Here is a 26,787-nt window from a genome sequence, read left to right as displayed (position 1 = left end):
CAGCATCGATTGTAGCTTTCGAAAGGGAACGTCTCCGGTTACTTATTGTAACCTTGTTCCCTGAGAAAGCGGAACGAGATGCTGCGCTACTTTGCCGTGCTGAAGATGTCCCGGGACTGCTCTTCAGACAAAATATCCTGACGATGCACCTGTGGCTCATCTACTTATAGCCTCGTGTCGCGGGGGCGCGCCTATGACGTCACCGACCGAGGCTATATTACCTCCGGGTCAATTCCATCGACGTGTTATACACACTATTCACAGCTGGTCACGATAAAATATGTTCCCAATGCGCTGAGCAGCGCAGCATCTCGTTCCGCTTTCTCAGGGAACAAGGTTACAATAAGTAACCGGAGACGTACTCTGTCATATAAACAAATACACAAATACACATTCCATATGAATATAAAAACACAATGTGTAACATTATGTTCCTTTATTGAATAAGGACAAAACAAAGCAGGTAAACCATCAGCTCCTTTCGAAACTGAAGTCACAGTGACTCTACAAGATGGAAAGCACAGAATCAAAGCATATTATACAAAATGATACATACACATTCAAAGGTCTGTATATAACACACCCTGCATGTCTGCACACTAAAATAAATGCAGGACAAATCCATACACATCAACTGAACAGACAAATGAATGGATGCAGTAGCCTCCCTGCAGCCTTGTATTACACACAGTATACCGCACAAACATCATAAGAGGCCAAATTCGTAAAAAAACGAACCCAAAAAAACCCAAATTCCTCTGCCACCGCAGGACATATTTAACCAAAATTGAAAGCACACATACTAACTAAAATAATTCAACACATATTGGTCCCTCAGCAGCCGACCACTGTCGTCATCAGGGAAGATTGCCGGATTGTCCCAGTCCATGGCTGGTGGCACTCTGGGGGCCCTCTCCTTCCTCAGGCAGGCCACATTGTGGAGGACAGCACAAGCCACAGTAATATCACATGCCCTAACAGGGCTGACCCTTAATTTGTGAAGGCAGTGAAAGCGTGCCTTCAGGAGGCCAAAGGTCATTTCAACTCTGGCCCTGGTCCTGGCATGGGCATGGTTGTAGGCCTGCTGTGCTTCCTGGGGGTCTGTGAAAGGTGTCAGGAGAAAAGGCTGGCAGCCATACCCCCTGTCTCCCAGCAACACACCAGAGAATTCACCTGTCAACACAAAATCTCATCATTACTACCTCATAAACACAGTGATATTCTTGACACAGCCATGATGGTTATAAATAGGGGTTGTGTGGCTTACCTTGTGATAGGCACTGATAGATTTCAGAGGCCCGAAAGATTCTGGAGTCATGGACTGAGCCAGGCCATTTTGCCACAACATTGCTGATCACACAGTCAGCATTGCAGACCATCTGAAATCATAAGATGAGGAATATTACACCAATCAATGCACATCACTGGCAATGCAGAGTGTTCGTCAATGGACAATATCAAAAAGTTATGTTCACCTGAACATTAATGTTGTGAAAGGATTTCCTATTCACAAAATCGGCCTCATGGGCACCTGAGGGGGCTTTTATCCTTATGTGTGTGCAGTCCACTGCACCAATGACATTGGGGAAACCTGTCACACAAAGTAATGAAAGAATACTATGTGTTAACAGTTGTCCTGTAATTTGTAGATCCTCTTACCTGCAATCCTATAGAACTCCTTTGATGTCACAGAGTCTTCTGTGGCCAGGGAAGGAGATGAAGACATCTGCTAATGCTTTGATAGCCAGACACATACTCCTTATTGTGCGGCAAATTGTGGCCTTGTTCAGCTGTTCTGCATCCCCCACTGAGTACAGGAAGGCTCCACTAGCAAAAAAGCGCAAGGCCACACAAACCATTTGCTCCACACTCAGTGCATGGCTCCGTGCAGTGCGGTGCTTAATCCTGGGACCCAGTAGTCTGCATAGATACCTGATGCCATCTGCAGAAAACCTGTATCTTTCATATAGATGGTCATCAGGGAAGGCCAGTGGGTCCAACCAGTCCCTGAAGACCCTTTCTCGCCTGAAGGCTCTCCTCAGCACAAGTGCTTCTTCATCCACCACATCTCGCAAGAATGGGCATGCCATTGTCAGAGCAGAAAGGAACACACAATTTTGGCCCTTCATATAGGCTAGTGGCCACACCTGGTGCTGGGGGGGTGGGCAAAAGAGGCCGGTGCCTTATAACGATGACTTGGTTGTACTGATTGCTGGGAAAATAAAAAAAACCTTAGAAAGATGCCACCGTCCTGTGTGCTCACAATAAGAGCTCATATGTCATGGCTCACTTGACTTTACGAGAATATACCTAATTTTTATTTTGAGCTGTGTCATCTTCTTGGAGCTGGGGGAGGAAAGAAAAATAATGATTAATACATTTGTGTTACAGTTAGCATACAGTGTACATTGAAGGCATATCTCACCTCCCTCTCAAGTTTTTTTATTTCAAGGTCCAGTTTCCTAATTGTCCTCTTTTTTATTTCGGACTCCAGTGCAAGATTTTCCATCTTTTTCTTCTTGTACTGAATGTCTATGTCTGCCAGTTCTATTTGGCGCCGGAGGTGGTTGCCATACAACTTTCTGATAGCTTGTGAGCTCTGTGAACACAATACAATTAGCGCAGCTGGAATTTGGCAGGATGTGGTGTCCTTTTATTAATACGCACTATGTTGCCAGGCTGGTTTTCCCACTGTATAGCATCTGGGTCCTGTAAAAGAAATTAGATTTTTTGATTTTGATGAGGACTCCTCACCATTGTAGAGTAAATAGTACTTTCACAGTCTTAACATGATACCTCATGCCTTCTGGAATCCAGAGAGATGGTCTCCTCCTCATCATCGTCTCCATCATGTGCTGTTGCTGCTGCACTGGGGCTTTCACCCTATCACATTTAATCGGATTCATATTGAAGCTAGTAGACAAGACATGCCAGGCCTACAGTATGCCTTTGATGGAGTACTCACTGGATCAGCATCGTCTGGTGCTTGTGCTGGTGGCTCTAACAGGAACACAGTGCTGCCAGACACTGCAAGGCAATAGGTAAACCAAAGTCAGGCAGTCCAAATTGATTCAATATGAATGTGGTTGTATCCCATGTAGAGATGGAAGGACATACCTTGAATGAAGCGGGTGGCATCTTGGGAGGAATCTATGCTCGTCTCTTTCCCCCCAGGGATCCCCTCTAAGACGGGCCTGCCTTTATTTAGCTCCAAGGCCATGTCCTCTGCTGGGGTAAGGTCAGCCTTTGGTGACCCACCACCCGTGCCTTGTCTGTGGGTATTCTTTTTCACTGCTAAAACAGTACAGACAATGTGTGAGCAGGCACCTTCTGGGTACAATATATGCTTGTGCTTTGTTAAATATTAGTCAGGGACCATACCATTCTGCAGAATGTTCTTGTATTTGATTTTGACCTGCTGCCATGTCCGTTTTGGCCCGTTCATGTTTAATCTACATCACACGCACACACACACACACACACACACACATTCTTTATCACAAGAACATTTAATGGAGTCACACTGCAAAAAATGACTTGGTATTTTTGTCTTGTTTTCAGTAAAAATATCAACAAAAAAAAAATCTTAAATAAAGATGTATTTTCTTGATTTGCTAAATGACCTAGCAAAATAAGTATAGTTTAGACAAAAAATATAAACTTTAAGTAAATGTGTGCTTAAAACAAGCAAAAAAATAAAAAATCTGTCAATATAATAAGAAAAATTCTCTTGAAATAAGTTTACTTTTTCCATAAACACTTAATTTTAGAAAAGTTCTCTTGTTTCACTGGCAGATTTTTTTGCTTATTTTCCTAGGTAATTTTGCTCAAGAAAATGTTTAAGATTTTTTTTTTACTGAAAACAAGACAAAAATACTAAGTAAGAAAGACATTTTTGCAGTGCAGTGAGCAACCGACCTTGGGTCCTTTGAAAGGCGCTATATAAATTAAAGTGATTATTATTATAGCTCATCTATTTATTCAATTAAATTTTATTTATATAGCACTTTTCACAATTGTTTCATTCTGTCAAAGCAGCTTTACATTAATAAAAGCAGGAGAAACACACAAAAAAACGGTGGACAACATAAGAAGCAGAGTACAACGGCTAAGATTAAACCGTACTGAGCGTAGTAACGTTAAATAATAATGTAAGGCTTTAATAATAATTTATCATAGCTTTATACAGTGTGATGGAGTTACTTTACAAAATTTCACTCATATCTGCAGTGCATTTCAATTAAAAATTTAACCGTTTCATAATTACAGTACAACTGCGTTTTTGGAGATGTGAATTAAATATTTGAATTGTAATTGTGATGTTTCAGCGGAGCGGTGAGTGTGTAATTGTGCACTACTTACGCATTCAGGCGGTCTGCAATACTTTGCCACGCTTTTTCTCTTTGCTTTATCACTGTGGCGGTGTTGCCTTTCTTCTTAATTATATCTTTTACCTCCTCGTATGCCTCCATGAGGATTTGTGCTTCCGACGGGGAAAAGTACGCGGCTCTAGTTGCCATGGTAAATCAGTTAATCTGTGATCTGTGGCGGGGTCTATTTGAGTGAGCCGTGAGCGCGCACCTATCCAGGATTGGTTTCACCTGGCTTAATGAATCCGTGTCTGCTCATCCTGGCTTGGTCTTTGTGCAACCAATTAAGCCTGGACGCACATGTTTTGGCTTCATTGAGCTCAGCTGAGTCATTTATCCCGGATGTCTTAGGCCATGTCCACACTAATACGTTTTCGTTTGAAAACGCATCTTTTTCTCTCCGTTTTGGCCTTCCGTCCACACTGAGACGGCGTTTTTATTAATGAAAACGAAGCTTTTTGAAAACGCACTCCAAAGCGTATACATTTGAAAACGCCGTTTTCGCGTTGTAGTGTGGACTGTGAAACCGGAGGGATTTAAAAACGATGACGTAAATTTAGTCATGTGACGCATATTGTACCAATAGATATTCATGTTTATACCAGTATTGTGCCTGTTATGTGCTATTCACTTTCACACTGTTGCTAAAAATATTCTACATTGCACACTCTTCATATCACAGTCCTGCAAAGATGACAGAATTTACTCACATTTGCTGTCCTGCGGCGAGACATGAGAACAGTCGCGTTTTAGACCAAACATGTGGTGACTGCGTGCGACCTGGACGCATCAGTGAATGGTGAGATATTTTACTAAATAAAATTATCCTGTCAGAAGAATTGCGCGATAACTTCATTATTTATTTTTCCATCTGAATCATATCAGTGAGCTTTTGTGGGGTTTTACACATGCGCAGTAAATGTGAATTTAGCGTTTTCAGGCGTTTTTCAAAAGTTTCTCATCCACACTGAAACGTCCGAAAACGCTTGAAAACGCTAGTGTGGACGGAGAGCGTTTATAAACGAAAACGCCGTTTTCAAATGTATCCGGATTAATGTAGACGTAGCCTTAATTCTACTTTTGTGCAACAGGCCTCAGAATGCAGAAAAAGAGAAACATTATCTTAAAATCGTTTCGCCACCTATTTAGTCAAAGTTGTCAATAGCCTATAAATGAACATTCAAATTCATAACAAACAGTGGGTGAAAACAATCATTCACACAAATTGTCGCCCTACTGTGAATTTGCTTGACCATTTACAATAGAGATTGATCGCTAGCTGCTAGAAACATACATGTTGTATTCACCAAAGTTAACGCTGACTGCATAGTTCTAGCTAATTACATCCTTGAGTTGGTTTGGCGAACATGAACGTCAATTTAGAAAGAAAAATGGATTTACCTTGTCCCTCTTCTTTGCAATTTGTTCATCGGAACGTCGTCTCTTTGGTCGTGTGTCGGCCATAATTCAAACTTCCCTCTTCATGCTTCTCTCTCCTCCACACCCCCTTCATGTGTACGCGCACTAACCCCCCAAACCCCACCTTGCCAGTTATTGGCTGGAACACTGTTTGTTATGTTTCGTGGTGCGGGTGAGCCCAGTTTGTTTTTGTTGCCGTTTGTGGAGCCTGTGGTGTCTACAGAGACCGCGTTTTTTTACAGTGTGTTCAGGTGACAGGCAGCTAGCGGATAGTGAGGAGATGTTTGCTGTATGTGACAAAAAATGTTTTGGCCTAAAAAACGTGTGACATCGCTTATAGCACCTTAACCCCTTAGCTGTCACCCCCCTTTTTGAGAATGGACATTAAAATGCACTATTCAAGCTTAAATGGATGTAATTCAAGAATGCTTTGGAGTATAGACCCAAGTTCGGTTTTGTTTTAAAGGGAAAAAAAATGCAGATTTAAGATGCAAAAATTTAAGTATGAAAAAGTAATGGAAGTTTAAATTTACATTAATTATTACAATTATTTTTCTTTTCAATATGTATTTCTTGTGTTTCAGGTGCTGTGAGTCCGGAGCAGGAGGGCTAGTTGCTCTGTTTTTATGGTGGTCCTGATGAGCCACAGTGTGTGGTCTACAACCCATAGTGATTGATCTTTGGTTGACGTAAGTGTGCGTGTGAAGTGTAGTGCACGTGTGGGTGCTCCTTGACCATCGCTGACGTTACGAAGTCTGGCACTAGCTCGTCCTGCTTCTGGTAATCACGAGCCCTGTGAGTTTGTTTATTGTTACTGTGTTGTGGTTATGTTAGTGCGATTGAGCCTTTGTATGCTCGAACCTAATTGACTTGCTCTCCAGCATTTTATCTTTGTTCAATAAAGAATCTTTTTTTACTTTGTCATATCCATGTCTCCGAGTCTCTGTGTAGGGGAAAATCGAACCTGTGTGTCCTCACTAGGATATTTACCTGGCTTAGTGGCCAGGGTGGCGTAGTCGACTCTTTCTCCTTTGCTCTCTCTCTCTTCTCGCTTTGTCTCCCTCTCTTTGCCAATTTCTCTCTCTGTCATCAAACTTACCACTCGCCACACGTTCAATAACAGTGTTGATGTTGCAGATTCAGCTATAAATCAGCTTAACAGAAGACAAAAGTGTCATCAGTCAGATCAATCCATTTAGTGTTAATGTGCTCGTTCCACTTTTGTTCACCCTTCACACATATTACTGTGCTGCCCTGCACAGCTCAAATCAGATCAAACTTGCGGATGATACAACAATGGTTGGTCTTATCAGCAACAAAGATGAGACCACATACAGAGTAGAGGTCAACTGAGCTGGTGGACTGGTGCAGCGACAACAAAATGTGCTTTTAAATGTCAACAAAATTAAAGACATGTTTGACTTCAGGAGAACCTGTGTCATCCACACTTCTGGTGTGAGAATGCTAAGTGCGCTTGTGCTGCCACTTCACGCTGGTACCTGTCTGTCTGTTATTGTTGACTGTTACGTTTGTTTTTGGATATGTTTTTTCTGGGATTCGACATTCTTGGATTATTTCCTGGACTACTTTACACACTCAAAAAGTTTTGGATAACTGACCCAGCAGTCTCCGTGATCCTGTCACACAGATCGGCTGCGAGCCCTCTCCATTCCTATCCTTATATCCCTCTCAACGTCTGATACAGTGAGCCTCCACTCTCTTTATCTTTTTATGGTGTCAATCCTTGGTATGGTTGGGTAGCCTCCCCTTCTGTGGATTGTGATAAAGCATCAGTGTTGAATGACATAATCATTGACACAAACCTGGACATGCTACTTTTGACGGAAACCTGGCAGGTGCCTAATGACCTTTTCAACCTTAACCTCTTAACTCCACCTGGGTACATCTATTTCTCTCAACCGCGTCTCCATCGTAGAGGTGGAGGGCTGGCTGTAGTTTGCCGTGAGACTATTAAAATATCCAAGATCGAGTTTCATAATGTTGCAGCATTTGAATACCTAGCGCTGAAAATGACTGGCCATACGTCACTGGCTGTAATCTTAACCTGTTACCGACCTCCAAAATTTCCCTCTGACTTTTTGTCTGAGATTAGGGAGTTACTCACTCTTGTCTGTGGTAGTCATTCATCTGTTATTTTGCTTGATGATTTTAATATACATGAAAACACTGCACATGCATTGAATTGATGTCTGTGCTGGACTGTTTCAACTTAACTCAACATGTAACTTCTGCTACTCACTCCAGGGGTCATATACTGGATCTCATATGTACAATCTGGCTTGTATAATATTCTTGTTAGTGGCTCTGATTTTGCTTTCTCTTATCACAAACTCATAAACTTCAGTTTTAGTTTTCCAATATCTATATCACCACTGAAGAAAATACTCACCTATCGTAATATCAATTCTCTGAATCCATCTTCTTTCTCTGTTTCAATAAGGGCTTCAATCTTGTCAGAATGTCTACTATCTAACTGTCCGTCAGAAATCTGCTGTATTTACAATAATGCTTTTTCTCAAATACTTGAGAGGCATGCTCCTGTTAAAACTAGACTGGCTCCATCTATTCGTGCTTCACCCTGCTTCACTCCTGATCTACGAATGATGAACACTGAGGGTTGCCGCCTAGAAAGACTATACAGGAAAACTGGATTCATTGTGCCCTCTCTGGCCTTTAAAGAACATTTGCTCAACTACCGTACAGCCCTCAACGATGCAAGATCCTCTTATTTCTCCTCTACCATTAGGCATTCCACGTGCAGACCCAAATCACTCTTTGCTATGGTTAACAAACTCACTAATCCACCACAACATGTTATGGGGCTCTGGGGTGCCTGTGAATAGCTTTTCCCAATTCTTTTCAGACAAATTGAAATCAATCACTGAATCCATCACCAAAGACACCCCTCATACAAGTAACTCAAATGTTCATTTGATGTTATCTGATTCAGGTCACTCAACAAACTCTCTCTCTGCTTTTACTCTGACTACTCCTGCTGCCATAAGTGATCTAATTGTGAAGTCTGATATTGGTGATTGGCTCTGCTGCCTCAGTCAAAAGGATGGACCTGTCCTTTGATATTGATGGAGTTCATGTTAAGCCTCCGTCATCTATTCATAACCTTGGTGTCTTAATCGACTCAACTCTATATTTTGGCTCTCATATTTCTTCTCTTGTTAAAAACTATTTTTTTCCATCTTCGTAATATTGCACGTCTTTGATCTTCTCTCACTTTAGCTGATGCTGAAACCTTAACCCCCTGGGGTTGACAATCGCGCCGGCGCGATAGACTCGCTTTTTTTCTTATCAGTGCAAAAGAGACTCAAAATACTCTGTTGACTTTGATCTTGCATACAAGTTCATACATCAATCGATCTTGTTAAGTGTGTATTTTTTTTGTGTATACTCACAATAAAAACAAAGTGTTGTGCTTTTTGCCAAATAAAGAAAAATAAACATGATGTGAGTTCTGCTTTCTCTCTGTCAGTGAAGTCCATTCTGAAACGCGTCCGAAAATTAACTATAACTCAGCGAATACTCAGTCAAACAGTCACACAGGCACACAGGCATGAAGCTTGAATTTTCTTCTTTTAAATGAAGTATTTTTTATTTAAAAAAAAAAAATATTCTCAGTTTATGTAATATGTATGAAAAGAGAGAGATGTCAGTCGTTCTCATCTCAGCTCATTATGTTTTAATGTGACCCCGCCCACGGAGAGCGCGCGCTATTCAAACGCAAATGATCTGAGGCATCCACGCAAACCTGTGAACGCGCACAATCAGCTGGATAAAACACACCGCGAGTTTACTTTCAGAATCATTGTACCTTACGACGCTGTGAGGAATAATACTGTCTTAATAATAATCCTGGAAAATTTACCTCAGAAGTGCTGGAAGTTTCATTTCAAGGAGCAACGGATCCGGCTGAGGAATAGGTCAGTTCTATATTTGCTTTGTTCTAATCGCAAGTGTCTGTACACGCAAAAAGACTGTTTAAATGTGAATCGCGTTTCTGTGTGTGAATGAATGAACGCACAGATGCGCGCTGTTGTGTAGCTTCTACAGCTGGCAAAAATACTGTTTCAAAATGAATCTCGTTTCTGTGTGTGAATGAATGAACAGCTTTTAGCAAACTCTATTGCTATACTGAGATGAGTAAAAATCTTTTACTTTAAAAGTTTTTACTGTAAAATACTGCCACATCAAATAAGCTTATAATGTTGCCAATTTCTGCTCATATGTTAAATATATATATACTATGTTTTGTCAAAAATAAAGTCATCAGCTAAGATGTTATTATAGTGTTTGTTCCAATGTATGCTATATTCAAACTAATGAATCCTTAACTTTGAAATACGTATGATAAAATGTATACTTTAGTTTTTACAAAGAAAGATTACACTGGAAATATTGTTACACAATTTTAATTGTTGTTGTAATTGTATAACCTTTTTAATAAAATAGCACAAAAAAAAAAAATATATATATATATATATATATACACAAGGATAGATGTAAACAAAATCTTAAAAGGTCAATATAAGCCTTCTCTTTAAATAATTTTTATTGTGTTTTATTAGTGACACATTTGGGTAGAGAATATATTCCAAATCTGAAAATACAGTATGAGAACAATTAACTGCACAATTACTAGAAATGTTTACCTTGGATATTATACAATTTGCAAGCACAATTTGTGGGAAAAAAAACAACAACTGTGTTTCTAACTGTGAACCAATTATATATATATATATATATATATATATATATATATATATATATATATATATATATATATATATATATTTTATTTTTTTTTGTCCTTGCATTCTTTCTTGTGGCTCAGTCACACACCTGAATGAAAGGCTCATTATGTATGCAGCCCCATTATGCGGGCCATTGTCTTCTCAGGTGTGAACCACTTATTATTCATGATGGTGTTGGATCGTTCACGCCCCTGCGCATATTGCCTTTCCAAACAAAAAGTGTCTTACAAAATTTAAATCAATGTATTGTTTTATGTGAACAATTAGGCAGGATGATTTTCACATCATTTTGAAGAAAAAACTCTAGGCGACAAAATGCATTATTCAGAAGTCTTGTGGACACATATTTAGTATGTGTTTTGTGGCCTTATTTCACAAACTTTCATTTTTAGTTTTTTTCAATAACCATGCATAAACATTATTTTCTCAAAAATACAAACATGTACATACATGTTGCTCACATATTATGGTAGCCCTGTTTGTGCTAAATAGAGTGTAATTATACCTTTGCCATTAATATGTTTATAAGCAACTCAAAAGCATGTCACAACATCTCAAGGACCCCAAAAACACCTTAGGCCCCAGAGGGTTAATTCATGCATTAATCACATCACATCTGGATTATTGCAATGCTCTATTTCTAGGTCTGCCCAAAAAACTGATTGCAAGATTACAGTATTTTCAAAACTCAAAACTGGCTACCCGTGGCATCACGTATTCACTTTAAGGTATTACTTATAATGTTTAAAGCATTAAATGGTTTTGCACCCCCATATCTGTCTGATCTACTTTACTCTTACCGCCGGACTGGCCCTTAGATCAGCTGAATTTGGTTTATTATCCATCCCTCGTTTCCGGTTGTCTACTGTAGGTGGAAGGTAATTTAGTGTTAATGCTCCTAAATTATGGAATTCACTCCCCCTTACAATTTGTAATATCTCATCTGTGGTTACGTTCAAGACTCAGCTAAAAACATATCTATTTAACATGTATTTTGGATAATGTGACTATATGTGTCCTTGTGTGTAAATGTTTTGTAATGTACAATGTAAAGTGACCTTGAGCTACGGAAAGGCGCTATATAAATAAAACAACTTCTTCTTCACACTCCCTTGAACATAAACAGTTCTGTTGTGGAGAGCGTTCACAGTCTAGCCCCTTTCACACAGAGATTCCGGAAAATACACGGATAATGTGTCTCGGGATTTGTCCCGGGATCGTTTGATTTTGGTTCATTCACTGCCAGTGATTTTCCGGAATCTGTGAGTGTGTTCACACACATCTCGTAAAGATCCTGTAAAGACACGTAACGTCAGGATGTGTTGTAGAAAGGCTAGTCTAATCTTCCGCTACCGCTCTTAACATTGTAGTCGTGCACTTGGTGGATTTTTTTACGCAGCGTCTTAAATGCTGCACAAGAAACTGAAAAAGCAGGTGAGATGCTGTAGCACGCCCGCCGTCCGACTGGCGGTCCTGCAGTAAAGTTTCTGTTTGAACAAACAATGAGTCAATATAATATCAATACCAGGCCTAGCACACGACATCCGCGAATGAAACGGCATTCTCATAAACATAACACTGTCTTGTTTTGACATCTTAACGTTACTCAGGAATGGTATATTATCCTCCTCAGACAACATAAACATGTTATTAACATATTGTTTCATGTTTTAAGTCCTTGGTGATCGATTTCACCCACCTGTTTGAACAAACAATGAGTCAGACAAGATCGTGCTGCTTTCAATAACAGAGTCGCTCTCGTAATGGCGGCTTCTTCGCAGCGACTCATAGTTACCCACATAGTCTCTGATCAGCACCTTGTCTCCCCCTACTGTCCACATGAGGGTATTACGCATAACAAATGCAGCATAATGACACTAATTGAAACAATATCATCAACACAATAAAACAATCAAATACATTGAAAAAGGAAAAAAAAATTATTATTCCTGTGACTTTACATACAGGGTGTCACAATGCAACTGATGAGGAGGTTAATATTAATCGTTATTTCTAATGTACCTGAGTGTGCAATTGACTCCTCCCACATTAAACTATTTTTTATAGGCACATTTACAACATTTATTAACCCTTATTTTATTTCAGAAAGACGTGATCTCTAGTGGACTTTGTTTTCAAGCGCTAAAGTCACTTATACATGCGCTGTTGTACGTGCACCGTTTGCGCAGACACAAACATTCAAGTGCACCTGGCTGCAGCCTGCAGATCGGGGAGGGGCTGCACGTATCGACCCACCCCACACTAACTCTGATTGGCTCATTCATCTTCAATAGGCATACATCAGCCAATCAGAGTAATGTGGGGCGATCTGCAGGCAGCAGCCAGGTCCTTCTCCAAAACTTGGGCTGCACACAGAAAAAGTGCGCGTGGACCCTCCTGATGACAAAAATGATGTCACTAAGTATACTTTGGGCTTTAGAAAAACAGTATTTAACCCCCTCTATACTTGTATAAGGCTGGTGGGCTTAACTTGACAACTTTGTCTCTATTTTTATTGTATTTTATTCTTTGGATAGTGGGTTTTCTTGGTGTGATGAATTTGTGTCAGAATCTTCAGCACACCAAGAACATTTCTTTTGTTGGTTTTGAACAGTTATATTATAATAGAAACTGTACTTGAAGGGCCGGTACGGCACTTCTCTATTTTAAGCTGCAGTGTACCCTCATTTTTTCTTGCGTACCGGCACTTCTCACATTTTGCCGGTACCAGGGGCGTCACTAGGCCATTTTTCAACTTGTACATGAATTTGTGATCGCCTCATATGAAAACAGCGGCAGGATTTGGCTCCTCCCCGTCTTTCGCAGTGCATGTCCAATGTCGCGAAGCAAAGCAAGCGTTTTCATTACTATGGAAGTTGAGCTTCACACTGACGTGTGTCGGCACTATTCAGTCCATTCAGTTCAGAAGCAGAGAACAAGGTGTGTGTTTATCGATAGATTGTCATGATATCTGCATCTACAGTTCTTTGTCGAAGATGCCGTTTACATGATGCAGGAGCGATACTGTAAAGTAGGGATGTAGTACTCGAGTCCAGTCTTTTTTAGAAAAACGGTCTCGGACTTGTCTCAGACTTGTCTCAGACTCGCTGGTATTCGGACTCAGACTTGTCTCGGTCTTGGCCAATGGTCTTGCCAAATATGGCTTCTGCTCTCGACCGAGTCCAGGTGTCTTTATTATGTTCCCAGTAAGCACACATACGTTGCCGCTTGATGAAACTTTTTTCATTTGATTGGTTCAATCGCCACCCGCCCGAATTGAATTAAAATATTATTTTTCGTCACGTCATCCGCCCAATCCGCGGTTTATTCGCATCTCTAGAGTGTGTGTGTGTGTGTGTGTGTGTGTGTTGGCTCGGCCCTCCCTCATGCAGTTTAATTGGTTGACATTGCGTGTATGATTGACAGGAACAGAATGTGATGCTGATCAGACAGTCGAAACGAATGTGTGTGCGCCTTTAGGCCTATATAATTATTTTTTTTTGTTCTTTGAATTAGTCAATTATTTTCAATAAAATTAAAATCATTCATTATTTCATTATTACATAATGATTTAATTTCTATAGGCTATATTTTTAAAAATAGAGTCTTATTTGACACTGTTTTTGCTTTTAGATCAACAAATAATAGCCCAAAATGATTGTCTTGATAATGTCATGCATAATACTTTTTTTTCCTGTCCTGGACTCGGTCTTGACTCGGACTTGAACCTTTTTGGACTCGGTCTTGTCTTGGACTCAAACCTCTTTGGTCTTGGACTTGTCTTGGACTCGACAAAGGTGGTCTTGACTACAGCCCTACTGTAAAGATACTGTAAAGTTTGCTGTGTTTCCTCACCACACTAGTTTTCCTCCAGCGATAACCGAACGTGAAGACACTTTAGAAAATATTTTCATTGAAAAGTTTTATTTTTAAATTAAAACGTATTATTGTAGCCTGGGAAAACCCAGACAACTTCCGGCAAATTCAGATTTGCTCGAGTAGTAGTCTGGCAAAGAGCTCATTCAAGCCCATTTCCATGCCGTCGAAATCGCGGCACCAATCAGAAACGTTGAGGCGGGCTTTACACAATGACGATCGCTCTGATTGGTTTTAGGTCTATCCTATTGCGCCCAGAGGCATTTGAGCGACGTCCGTTCAACTTTTAAATGCATTATTATATTCAAATTGCAAACACATGAGGACAGTCTCCATAAAAGACCCACTGGCAGATGAACGTGCTACTACATTTCTCTCCGAAACGGTAGGGAATTAAATTAGATTTAATAGAGGATTTTAACTGTGACAAGATGATTGACAGGGCAGTTTAAATGACAGGATGCACGCGACAGATCCGTCCGATAAAGATGACGAAGTAGCATGTCCTAAAGCTTGCCTACTTTTTTGCTACACATTCAAAAGTAAATATCTTTTCTTCACAAAAAGAGTACATACTTTTATGGCGTAGTGTAACTTAGGCGAATTGGGAAGCAGCATATGGCTTTACACGATGACGGTCGGTCGCTCTGATTGGTTTTAGGTCTATCCAACTGCGCCCAGAGGCATTTGAGCGACGTCCGTTGGTCCCTTTGGAAATGATTTGTCTATGGAGCTTTGCCAGACCATAACTCAGTTACTACTGAGAATGGTCTGGTTTTAACCAGGCTAGTATTATTGTGAATGTGGCATTAGATTAACATCATGCACAGAAATTAAAAACATAATCACACTATAAAAATGATTTGTTGGTTTAACATAAAGTTGCCTAACCTGGTTGGGTTAAAACAAATGTGAGTTGATACAAAGAACGAGATAAGTTTATTCAACAGAAACAAATATTGTGTTTTCTGAACGTTTGTGAACCTAAGCTGAACTGACAAAAGATTTGTGAAAAATTGTGATAGCAAAGCATTACAATATTTTTATTTTTACAGTGCAATGGCAAACAGCACTCAGACAATGCACTGATTTAAACTGCTTATCAGAGAAACATCATGTAGTTATTTTGTTGTTCTAAATAATGACCCAGCAGCTGATTGTGACATTAATAGCCTTAGTGTAAAGGGTTTTGTGTTTTTTGATGTCACTTTGAATTATAGAAGTGGCGAATTGATAGATTCATGAACTGTTCTTTCTTTTTCTTTTTTCTTTTTATAGAAAACCCACCAAAAAGGGATGTTTTAATATAGGGCAGATTAAACATATTGCCAATTTAGACAATTACACTAATATAAGGTTTGTCTATATTCTAAATTAATTTGAATGAATATGACAATATATTAAATGTTTTTAAATCATTCAAGCACTAGCATCTCAGTATAATAGACATCTTAATGTACGTCTCAAATCCATGTTTCTAGTCGATTCTAGTAAATTATTGCTGAATCACACCATCTCTTTCTCTCTCTTTTTCCCCCCAGGATGAAGTGTTTTTTCTGCTATCACACAGATCATGCTGAACACGCTGTGTAACACTAGGAGCCATGAGACTGTGTCAGCACTAACACAGGTGCATTTCACATTCAACACTGTCTGCCTTTCTCAAACTCAGCATCACTGAATATAACACTGAACACATGGGTAGCTAATTATCCTTTAATTACATTTGACCATAGGAAGACATACAAACAGATTATGCACATATACTCATATCAAATCTCATTTTTTAAATATTTGCATGCATCTGTGTTTGTTTAGTTCTCTTTACAGTGTTTGTAATGTTTGAGCTTATTGAGATTTTCTTCCTCCTTCTTGCAGACTTTATCTGGGCAAGCATGAGCACACAGATATTGTTTGAATATCCTCTCAAACTCTGATGCAACACTGTTTTTTTGTTTTGTTTTTTTTGTCAGGAAAAACATCTGATGAGCTCCAATTGCTCTTTATTTAATGTCATTGCTTGCTTGGAGAAGCAATTTAAATATTTAATTGATCAGTTGTGTTTGAACTTCAGGATGTGTATAATTTATATGTGTCACCTATATCTGTACCCATACATTTGTGTGCTAATATTTCATATTCAGTGTTGTGAATGTGTTGGGATGTCTGTATGCTTCCAACAACTTGTTTTTCTCGCTCTCTTTCAGCTTGTTATCAGAGTGACATTTGTGTGCTTGCTGGAGGAGCCATCTGGAAGCTGCCCACACACATGTGAGAGCCGCTCTGAGCTTCGCTTCTGACTCACACACACACTCAGACGCACTGCCCACACATTTGCACACGCTGCAAATATTTTAGCCCCCAGGCTTCCAGAAACAGCTAATATCTGACATTTAACATGAGTTTATGTGTGTGAAGACAGTCATCATTTCTCTGTCATAAGAAGCTGAAAACATACCTCACAGTGATACTTGCACCTGCTGACTGAATCCACACACACACCATTTGATGGACTACTGCAGTCAACATAGGTATATGAGCAGATAGACAACTTTGCTATGTGTCAAAGTAACAGACAGTCAAAAAACGCCCCACCTTTGTTTATCTTTGCAAGGACTGGAATCAGGATGTAGAATCTTTAGTATTTGCAGTAAAGCTGTTTCCTGTGTTGTCAGTATTGGTGTAATAACTTAACCCAAAATGTATTGCTAACATGTGCTGTAATGAACGCAATAAAAAGGTCAGTGAATATAAAAGATGTGGGGACAGCCCCATGTGCTGCACATTTCAAAAGTGAAACATAAGTAAATTCACCCACACACGGTTTTAGACTGCTGAAAAGCTCATGATGCACTATAAAAATTAAGACAAATATGTTAGCTTAATATTACATAAATGTACATATGAGATATGAGATTATAAAGATAATAAGAAAATGGTTTAGCATGATATTTTTTTTTTGCCTAATAGCTTTCAAAAAGTTGTTATTGTCACCAAGTCAAATTCATCAATTTACACAACTTTCATGAAGCCCTATTTCATAATCAACTTTTTTTTTTTTTTTTGGCAAGCAATCAGGTTGTATGTGTAGTTTCCTGCAAAAAAAAAAAAAAAAAAAAAAAAAAAAAAATATATATATATATATATATATATAATAAAAATAAAGGCAACTGGAAAGCTTCTAAAGCTTGCATTTTTACACATGCAACACACCATTTCTGTTTGTTTGTGTCAGGGCACTTGTGAAATCCCCGCTCAGTCAGACACAAGAGATTTCCTGCCTTACCACAAACTTTTCTTTTGCTCTTATGATTCATTCATGTTCTTTCATTTTTGATTCAGTGTTTGTGTGTGTGCATGTGAGGCCTAGTGTGACATTTACGACAAATGGAGGAAATACTGCGGTGTTTGTACTACTGTATGCTGTAGCACACACACACACACACACACACACCTGCAGTATCACTGAGGAAGTTTGTTTAATTTTGCAACTAATAAAACTATGTACTGTAGAAAAGACAATGCAAAAGTAGCTTGAAGGGTTAGTTCACCCAAAAATGAAAATTCTGTCAGTAATTACTCACCCTCATGTTGTTCCAACCATGTAAGACCTTCGTTCAACTTCGGATCACAAATTAAGATATTTTTGATGATATCTGACAGCTTTCTGACTCCTCCATAGGCTTTCAGAGGGACCCAAACTCGCCGGCCCAGAATAGTTATTAAAAACATCATTAAAATAGTCCAAGTGACTACAGTGGCTCTACATTAAGTTTATCATGCGACGACAATACTTTTTGTGCGGAAAAACAACAAAAATAACGACTTTATACAACTATTAGTGTTCCTCAATGTGGGCCTCTGACGAGAGTTCACGGGAGCGCCAGGACGCATGTGCGAGAACTGAGATTACGGCATTCTTCTTCTACTCCTACTTGTTACTGGCTGCTCACTCCTATTACCGCCATCTACTGTACAAGATGACGCCCCGACATTGCCGGAAGCGCAAAACGGTCTGTTTATAAGCAGAGGAAGACGCGCGCTGTATGTAAGCTATTGAATTCGACACTTATTGTGATTTACGTCTCGATGAACATGTCGGGACTGTCAATTTCTGGTTAATATTGCGATTTTAAAATTCACTATCTATCTATCTATCTGTATATATATACACACACACACAGGTGCTGGTCATAAAATTTGAATATCATCAAAAAGTTGATTTATTTCAAGAATTCAACTTAAAGGGACAATATGTAACTTTTTTGCTTTAAAAATAGCAAAAAACACTATATCTATGTTATATATTTTTTTTAGTTGTGTACTTACATTATCCCGACTGTTTCCAACAACTTTCAAACCAGGAGAAATTTGTAATTTAATTCGAGAAACGTCCCGTTTCTTTATTTCCGTTTTGTCGCCGTCAATGGCGTCATATCCGCGTTGTCCCTGGTTTCCGCTCGTACTGTCATAGCAACCAGAGCCCTCTGATAGTAACCAAAGCGACTGACGCGGACAACTTTGTAGTTCGCAGTGTCTATTTGCACGCTGTTGTTGTTTCGTTCAAAAATTATGGACCATGGCAAGCAGACTTTGGATAAAAAAAGGAGAACTAAAACGAGAATCAATATCAGCGCGGTGTTTTCGAGATGCCGAGAGCTCCCATAGACAGTATATAAACGAGAGCTCCACGTCCGAGACTTCGACCGCTCCTACATGTACTTTATTAAACAGGTGAGCACATTTACATAAAACTAATCAATGTTATATAGTTCAACAACGATAAAATGTCATAATATGATCTATGTTATTCTAATGTTGATCTAGCTTACTGCTAGTCTCATACATTCAAATGCAGTTTAGTGTGCTAGTGTAATGTTAGACCAAGTGAAACAGCGCTGCGTTACCTCACAAGTTTAATTTGTCTAATAAACTGACCTGTGAGTAGTAATTCTGCGTGTAGTTCGGTAGAATGAAATGTCCATATTCCCTTTATATCCGCGGGACTCGCGTCGCGTGTGGAGCTGATAGCTGTCTCTTAGCAATCCCGAACTGCTTCATATCACAGTCATGATAAAAGCATCGATGTATTCAGTCATCCATAAACATTATTAGATCGGTCAGCTTGACGTTGACGACAAGATCCATAATTCTTAGCAAATGTTGCGTCATCAAACTACGCCTTTGTTTAACAGGTGAAACTAATATATTATATAGACTAATTACATGCAAAGTGAGATATTTCAAGCCTTTATTTGTTATAATTTTGATGATTATGGCTTACAGCTTATAAAAACCCACAAAATCAAAATCTCAGAAAATTAGAATATTACATGAAATCACACAGTAATACCATGGTGATTGAACCAGGTTTTGGTTCTTTTGGCAGTGTGGGCAGGTGCAAATCCTGCTTGAAAATTAAGGATATAACTGAAATAACTTCAGTGGGACCGCACTCTTACCCATGAATTGACTCAGGCAATTCAGCAGAGACTGCGCGTACTCGGCGACCGAGTCGATTTCCATACCGAGAAAAGAGATCCTCTGCACGGGGGAGAGTTTGGTCTTTTCCCAATTGACCCGAAGGCCCAGAAGGGCGAGGTGCCGGAGCACCAGGTCCCTGTGTTCGTAAACCTGCTCTCGAGAGTGCGCTAGAATCAGCCAGTCATTGAGATAGTTCAGGATGCGAACCCCATGTTGCACAGTGGCACAAGGGCTGCCTCGATGACTTTCATGAAGACGCGAGGAGACAGGGCTAACCCGAATTTGAGTACTGTGTACTGGTATGCCTGCCCCTCGAAAGCAAACTGTAGAAACGGTGTGTGTTGAGGAAGAATGGAGACATGAAAGTACACATCCTTCAGGTCAATCGCTGCAAACCAATCCGACTGACGAACGCATTCGAAAATACTTTTGGCTGTCAACATCTTGAATGGAAGCCTGTGAAGAATTCAGTTCAAGACGCGTAAGTCCAGGATTGGTCGTAACCCACTGCTCTTCTTGGGTACAATGAAGTAGGGGCTGTAGAAGCCGGACTTCATCTCGGCTGGAGGGACGGCCTCGATCGCACCCGCAAGTTATGTTATTCTATGTGTTAGTTTGTCTGTATGAGAAGCTAGATCAACATTAGAATAACATGCTGATCATATTCTAACACTTCATCATGTTGAGCTATATAACATTGATTAGTTTTATGTACATTTGCGTACATAGATAGATTTGCGCAATCATAGATTGCGTCTGTCAAGTCGAGGACACTAGCTCTTGGCATCTCGAAAACGCCACGCTGATGTTGATCCTCGTTTTAGTTCTCCTTTTGTCCTACTCTGCTTGCCATGGTCCATAATGTTTGAACGAAACAACAACAGCGCGAGCGTGCCACTAGACGTAACGCAGTTGTCCACGTCTGTCGCCATGGTTACTATGGCAGTACGAGCAGAAACCAGGGATAATACGGATATTACGTCATTGACTGGCGTCAAGTGAACAGGGACGAGCCATTATTTAAAACTGGAATTTCTCAGAAATTAAAAATCTTTGTGAACTTTTGGGATATTGTAAGTACACAACTGCAGGAAATATATCACACTGTGCAAGTGATTTTTGGATATTTTATTACAAAAATCTTTCATATTGTAGCTTTAATAATATAAGGAAACAGAACAACAAACTAGAATTCCATATAATGAAGCATAGAACCATTACAAAAGTGAAATTTATAAGCGATCCAAACTAAGAGTAAAATGTTTACTGTGGTTAAATGTTTACCAAGCTACACAAAACATTTTATTATGGGCCACTTCTTCACTTTGAAATGCGCAGCACAACTTCAATGGGTGAGGAACAGCCTTAAACACACTTGTGCTGCCACCATGAAATAATCTTACCATTACTTGTTGACATTATGGACTTTAAGATCATACAAAACTTCTGTTTAGAGTTGTCTAGTGACTCATGAAAACAATCTGTGAAGCAAAAGTGAGCATCCTCTATGGAAGAATACGCAAAGCATAATGGATAATTTGGTCTCTGTGAAAATCTTGAAAAAATAATCAATAATAATACTCTACTGGGAGAATAAGAAATACCATTCCCCCAATTAATACAAACTCTGACTATTAGTGTGGCACGTGAGTGTCGAGCAAATCACCTTTTCCATTTTGATTAGAATGCTGCTTTCGAGTTTACAGTAGATGACTTTGTGGATAGTGGACAGTGAGCACTTCACTAGGGTTTGAAACAGACCTTCTCTTATTCTTTCTCAATTAGTTGACCAGAGAATGTCCTTAAGGAACATCTATTGATGTGTCAGAGACACCGCAACCATGTCCTCTGTTCCGTTCAAATTGACCACTTCCTCACTAAGTGTGTGTATGCATAATTACAAGCTGGAAACCTTCATGATTGTCTGACTGCTGACAAGGAGTGTGTGCGTGTGTTGTGATAGCGGTCAGATAATGTCACAGTGTGACAGAAGTGAGAGTGTTAGAGACAGAGAGGAAATGAGAATAAGGCCTCAGTCTTCTGTTCTTTACTCCACAGCTCACAAGGGAACACTCACACACACACACACACACACACACACACACACACACACACACACACACACACACTCACACACACACACAGCATGTGACTGGATGACCATGTGCTAGTCACACTGAACGTGTATTTTCTCTTCCAGTGAGGTTGCATAAATCACTGAAAACTAGGTGCTACTGTCACTTAAAACTGAAAAAAAAATGTGTGTGCATGAGATAAAAAAAACTGTAAATAATATATTTATATATATGCATTGTGAAAGTATTTAGACCCCTTCATAACATATTTTGGTAAAAGGCTTAATCTTTTTTCATATCAATCAACACTCTATACCCCATAATGACAAAGCAAAAAATAGATTTGTGATAACTTTGATTTATGATTTATCCATTCAGTCAAAGCAGACTTTCAGTTTCAATTCTGGGTATGTTCATGACTGCTTTGATCAGCACCATGTTTGAAAACATTTGGTTGTGCTCCATAAAATACTTTGGCAAAGATAGTGGAGTAGTTTGCCATTGCTTTCTCCACTCCTCCTTCCCCATTCATCCAGGCTTGGGACCGACATGTAGCCATTTCCAAATACACAGCTGGGTTGGGATAACTTTGCAAATGTATAAAACAACAGAACAGAAGGATCACTTTGCATAAGTATCCAGAACCTTAAATCAGTCCTTAGTTGAAACACCTCTGGCAGCGATTACAGCCTCAAGTCTTTTGGGGTTTGATGTGACAGACTTTACACACCGGGATTTGTGGATTTTTTTGCCATTCTTCTCTGCAGATGCTCTCAACCTCTGTCAGGTTGAATGGGGACTGTCAGTGGACAACCCTTTTCAGGTCTCTCCAGAGATATTAAGCATAAGTGCAGGCTGGATCACAGCATGATGAGCAGTGCCTGGTGTCCTTCAGATATGATGCTTGAGGTTCATCAGGCCAATATTGCTTCTCACAGTCTGAGAGTCCTTTAGGTGCTTTTTTGCTCTTTTCACGCTGAGGAGAGGCTTCCATCTGGCTACTCTTCCATAAAGCTCAGATCCATGGAGTGTTGCAGTGATGGTCGTCCTTCTGTAAGTTTCTCCCCTCTCCACAAATTATCTCTGAAGCTCAACTAGAGTGGCCATTGGGATCTTGGTCATCTCTCTTGATCCCCTCCCCAAGTTGATAAGTTTGGCCTTAGTTGTTCCAAACTTCTTCCATTTAAGAATTATGAACGTATGTGCTCTTGTGAACCTTTAAAAGGGACCTATTATACAAAATTCACTTTTATATTGTTTTTGAACGTGTCTGCAGTGTGTGTACACAACCACCCTAAAAATCCAATCACCCCGTTTGTTATTTTCCCCACAAATCTGAAACAGTGTCTCAAAATGAGCCGTTCAGGAATGTACTTGCCCGCCACGACTGGCGACGAACTACACCCTATTAGCTTAGCTCCTCCCCTGAGTGAGCCGTACGCAGTCTGACATGTTTATCTCATAGTCAGAGCATTTCACAGCAGCATTCAAGTAAAAAATGTATTCTTATTAAACAGTTTAAGTGCAATAAGACGTGAAAGAGAACTTTCTTTTATAATAATATATAATATATAACTTTCTGTATTTTTATAACCGTGACTTTTTTTACGCGGTTCGGCCGTTCGTCCACACGGAAACGCAGTATCGGGTCACTGAAACCGTACATTTTTGAAAACCCCTGCCAGGGTGAGGATTTTCAGAAACGCCGGTTGTTGTCGTGTAGACAGTAAAATCTGGGTTTTTGCCTTGCGACGTCAGAGTGTGCGCTGTTATCCGCGGCTTCTGATTGGCCAACATGGCTTTACGATTAGGGTTATATCGCTGCCTGCTGGTGTGGCATGCTCTTGACAGCGCTTGATAGCGTGTTTTTGCGTTTTCATGTAGACGTAAACTGAGCATGTGTGGAGAAAAACTCCGGTTATAAAAATACCCGTGTCCGTGTGGACTAGGCCTAAGTTTAATACTCACGGGACGCTCTGTCTGACATCCAGCTTTCTGTGTGAGTGCTTCAGATGTGTGCGCTCAGAAGTTTAAACTGATATAGTGCTGCCACTAACGACTACATTTTCTAACGACTAATCTTTCAACTAGTTTTTCGATTAGTCAATTAATCTAAACGACTAATTAAAAAAAAAATCTAGTGTTTGTTATTTCGTTGTGTCCATTTTATACAGTTTTATAACTGAAGGGCCAAAATATAAAATGTCACCTGTGCCATAAACAATATAAATAACTTAAATGTTACCAAATAAAAAATTACAAGTGTAAACAATATAAATAACTTAAATATTACCAAATAAAAAAATAGGAAGTGGGATGTTTTTACACTGGTTTAAACATTACACTGTCCCAAGTGTTATTTTCCATTATATTCCAACATGTTTGGAATTGGAAGGTGCTGACATCCATGAAATAAGTCTTGCCTGACCGTCTTAGAATAAACTCAACTGTGTCTTAAACTTACAACTCTACCAACATGACAGTCACAGAATGAAGAAATAAAATGGTTTCACTCTATCACAGTGACAGAATAAATGGGTTTATTTAGCAATACACCTACAACTGAAATTCAGAGTTCAATAACTGATAACTAAGTGCAAGCATGTCGAGTGCAAGTGAGTATATTGCCCAACTGTGGCAAATTGATTCAAATCAAAATGTTGTGTTGTAGTGCAAAAATGTCAACATAAAGTGTAGATGTGGCCGGTACACATAAAAAAAGACTTTGCAAGAGATGCCAGGCAAGGAAACCTGGACTGATTGGACTTCCACCACTGCAAAGGATTTGTGTTTTTGGGTGAAGGCTGTTTCCCAATATATCTGAAAAATTATTCTCGCACTGAATGCATGTCATCAGTTTCATCATCCTCACTGTCCATTCGAGTCTGACCCCAGCAATGTCTCTGACATTGACACAGGGGCTTTTTCACTTGTGTCAGCAGAACTGCTGGATGTGACGTGCTGCTGTACAACATCAGACTTCTGCTTTTCTTCAAGTGCAAGATGTTGAATCTTCCCCTGAATTCTCAAGATGTCATCTGCAGATAAGACTTTCAGCCTGCGGAATCTGGGATCGAGAGCAGAAGCAATTAGGCTGGTATTTGGAGTGTCTTCAGTGAATTCAAGCTCATTTTGCCACTTTCAGTTATTTCATTTTCTGCAGCTTTCTGAAATGCCAGTATGTGGGGATTCTCAAATGAAGAAGTGGTCAGTGCACTTTTAAGAAGCCCTTTAATGAGTATACGCTAGAGAGTGTCACATATGACACCCCACTCAGGTACACTGCAGCACATTCGAAGGGTTTTAGAGCTCTCTCAAGCTCTTCCAGGAGGCTCCATTGTTCTAGCTTGAGGTCAAGGTAATGCTTTGATCTATTTGTGACCCCTGGGTCAGACAGACATGCCGTTACAGGTCATCTTTGCTCCAGCAGACATCAGATCATATAATACGTGCTGTTTCACCTCACCTCACACTTACATCTTGAATGAGGCTGTTTTCTGGCTGTCCCATTTGTTTTTGCTTTACCTTCAGGCTATTGTTGGCAACCTCACTCTTGTCAAAGTGCTCCACCAGGGACCTTGCAGCGCCAATGGCCTTTTGAATATGGGTATTCTTCTTCATAGCATGGTTCACAATTAGCTGCAGAGTGACCAGAGCAGTGGACGGAAGAGATCCCATGACTTTCTTCTTGGATTTTGAGGGCACATACAACGTTTGATGCATTGTCATGAACTGTGGATTTTATGCAGAGGGATTTCAAATTTGGCAACTGCAGTTTCAATCCATGTTGTGAAATTTACGGCTGTGTGCCTCTCTTCAAGTGGCATGGTGGTCAAATTAAAGATCATGAGCTCCCAGTCATCATTTATGAAGTGGCAGGTTAAGCCCAAGTATGCCTCTGTGGCCATACTTGTCCACACATCTGTTGTCAGACCTATCATGGAGCTGCAGGACAAGGCTTCTTTGGTTCGCTGAAATTCCACATCATATTTCCTCTCCATCATTTTGGTGAAACGTGCGTTTGGGTAGAATGTAGCCAGGTTGGAATGTTGCCACCATGTTCTGGAATCCTTCACCTTCAACGATGGACAGTGGTCTCATATCTCTCACAATCATTTTCAGGACTCTGTCAGTGAGTACTGCTGCAAGTTATGGCGTGCAGTCCTTCAGTCAGACTACTTTGCCTAAAACTGACAAAAAGTGGAGAAAAATACACAATTAGCCTACTGATGTAGAGAGCCCATTCCTAATATCCTGTCTGGGCGTTCACCTTAACCTTCACATCAATATCAGCCTACTTTTGTTAGAAGCTCATTAAGTAAACTGTTCAAAAACATTATGTATTAACAATCTAAGCATAAGTATCTGCATTTCCATTAGGCTATACCATATTAGTCATGAGTCCTAATCTAATCCTCTATTAACAAACATGTATGTATTCATTACTTAAATTAGCTTTTTGTTCTGCCTTAAATTAATACATTATTAGCTAACTGTAAATTTTGATATGTACATTTCTGAAATGCATAACTGATAACATCACTCTGAATTGTAAAGTAGATGCATGCATTTTCTGTAAAGCTGCTTTGAAACGATATGTATTGTGAAAAGCGCTATACAAATAAATTTGAATTGAATTTGAATTGAAAGAGTCTGGACTAGCCTACTATGCTTAGCTTAGCTCCCCCCGCTTAGCTCTGCCTAATAATGAATCGCGCTGAAAGCAGGCAGGCGTTTACACTTGCATGCATGGCGGGGTTTAAAACATAAACATTA

General features: G+C 39.7%; 1 protein-coding gene across 4 annotated transcripts in view; it reads right to left on the bottom strand.

Moving 5' to 3' along the window:
• Positions 1-400: 400 nt before the first annotated feature.
• Positions 401-26,787, bottom strand: part of LOC311073329 (uncharacterized protein) — a 33,519-nt gene continuing 7,132 nt past the window's right edge. Inside the window, exons 1-11 of one of the 4 annotated variants that reach the window (XM_084098977.1) lie at positions 4,363-4,713; positions 3,382-3,452; positions 3,118-3,294; positions 2,966-3,027; positions 2,797-2,883; positions 2,668-2,709; positions 2,426-2,599; positions 2,311-2,346; positions 1,476-2,212; positions 1,268-1,379; positions 1,158-1,173 (exon numbers count right to left, since the gene is read on the bottom strand). In XM_084098977.1, coding sequence (XP_083955103.1) covers positions 2,311-2,346; positions 2,426-2,599; positions 2,668-2,709; positions 2,797-2,883; positions 2,966-3,027; positions 3,118-3,294; positions 3,382-3,452; positions 4,363-4,520 — 807 coding nt within the window. In that variant the 5' untranslated portion in view covers positions 4,521-4,713 and the 3' untranslated portion in view covers positions 1,158-1,173; positions 1,268-1,379; positions 1,476-2,212. Of the gene's footprint in view, positions 1,174-1,267; positions 1,380-1,475; positions 2,600-2,667; positions 2,710-2,796; positions 2,884-2,965; positions 3,028-3,117; positions 3,295-3,381; positions 3,453-4,362; positions 4,714-26,787 lie in introns of those variants that run through there. The other 3 variants (XM_084098978.1, XM_084098976.1, XM_084098975.1) reach the window with 3 other exon arrangements.

Source organism: Abramis brama (genome assembly GCF_963993115.1).
Source record: "Abramis brama genome assembly, chromosome: 22".
Taxonomy (NCBI): domain Eukaryota; kingdom Metazoa; phylum Chordata; class Actinopteri; order Cypriniformes; family Leuciscidae; genus Abramis; species Abramis brama.
The sequence above is the reverse complement of the archived record's forward strand: the minus strand, read 5'-3'. Positions and strand labels throughout refer to the sequence as shown.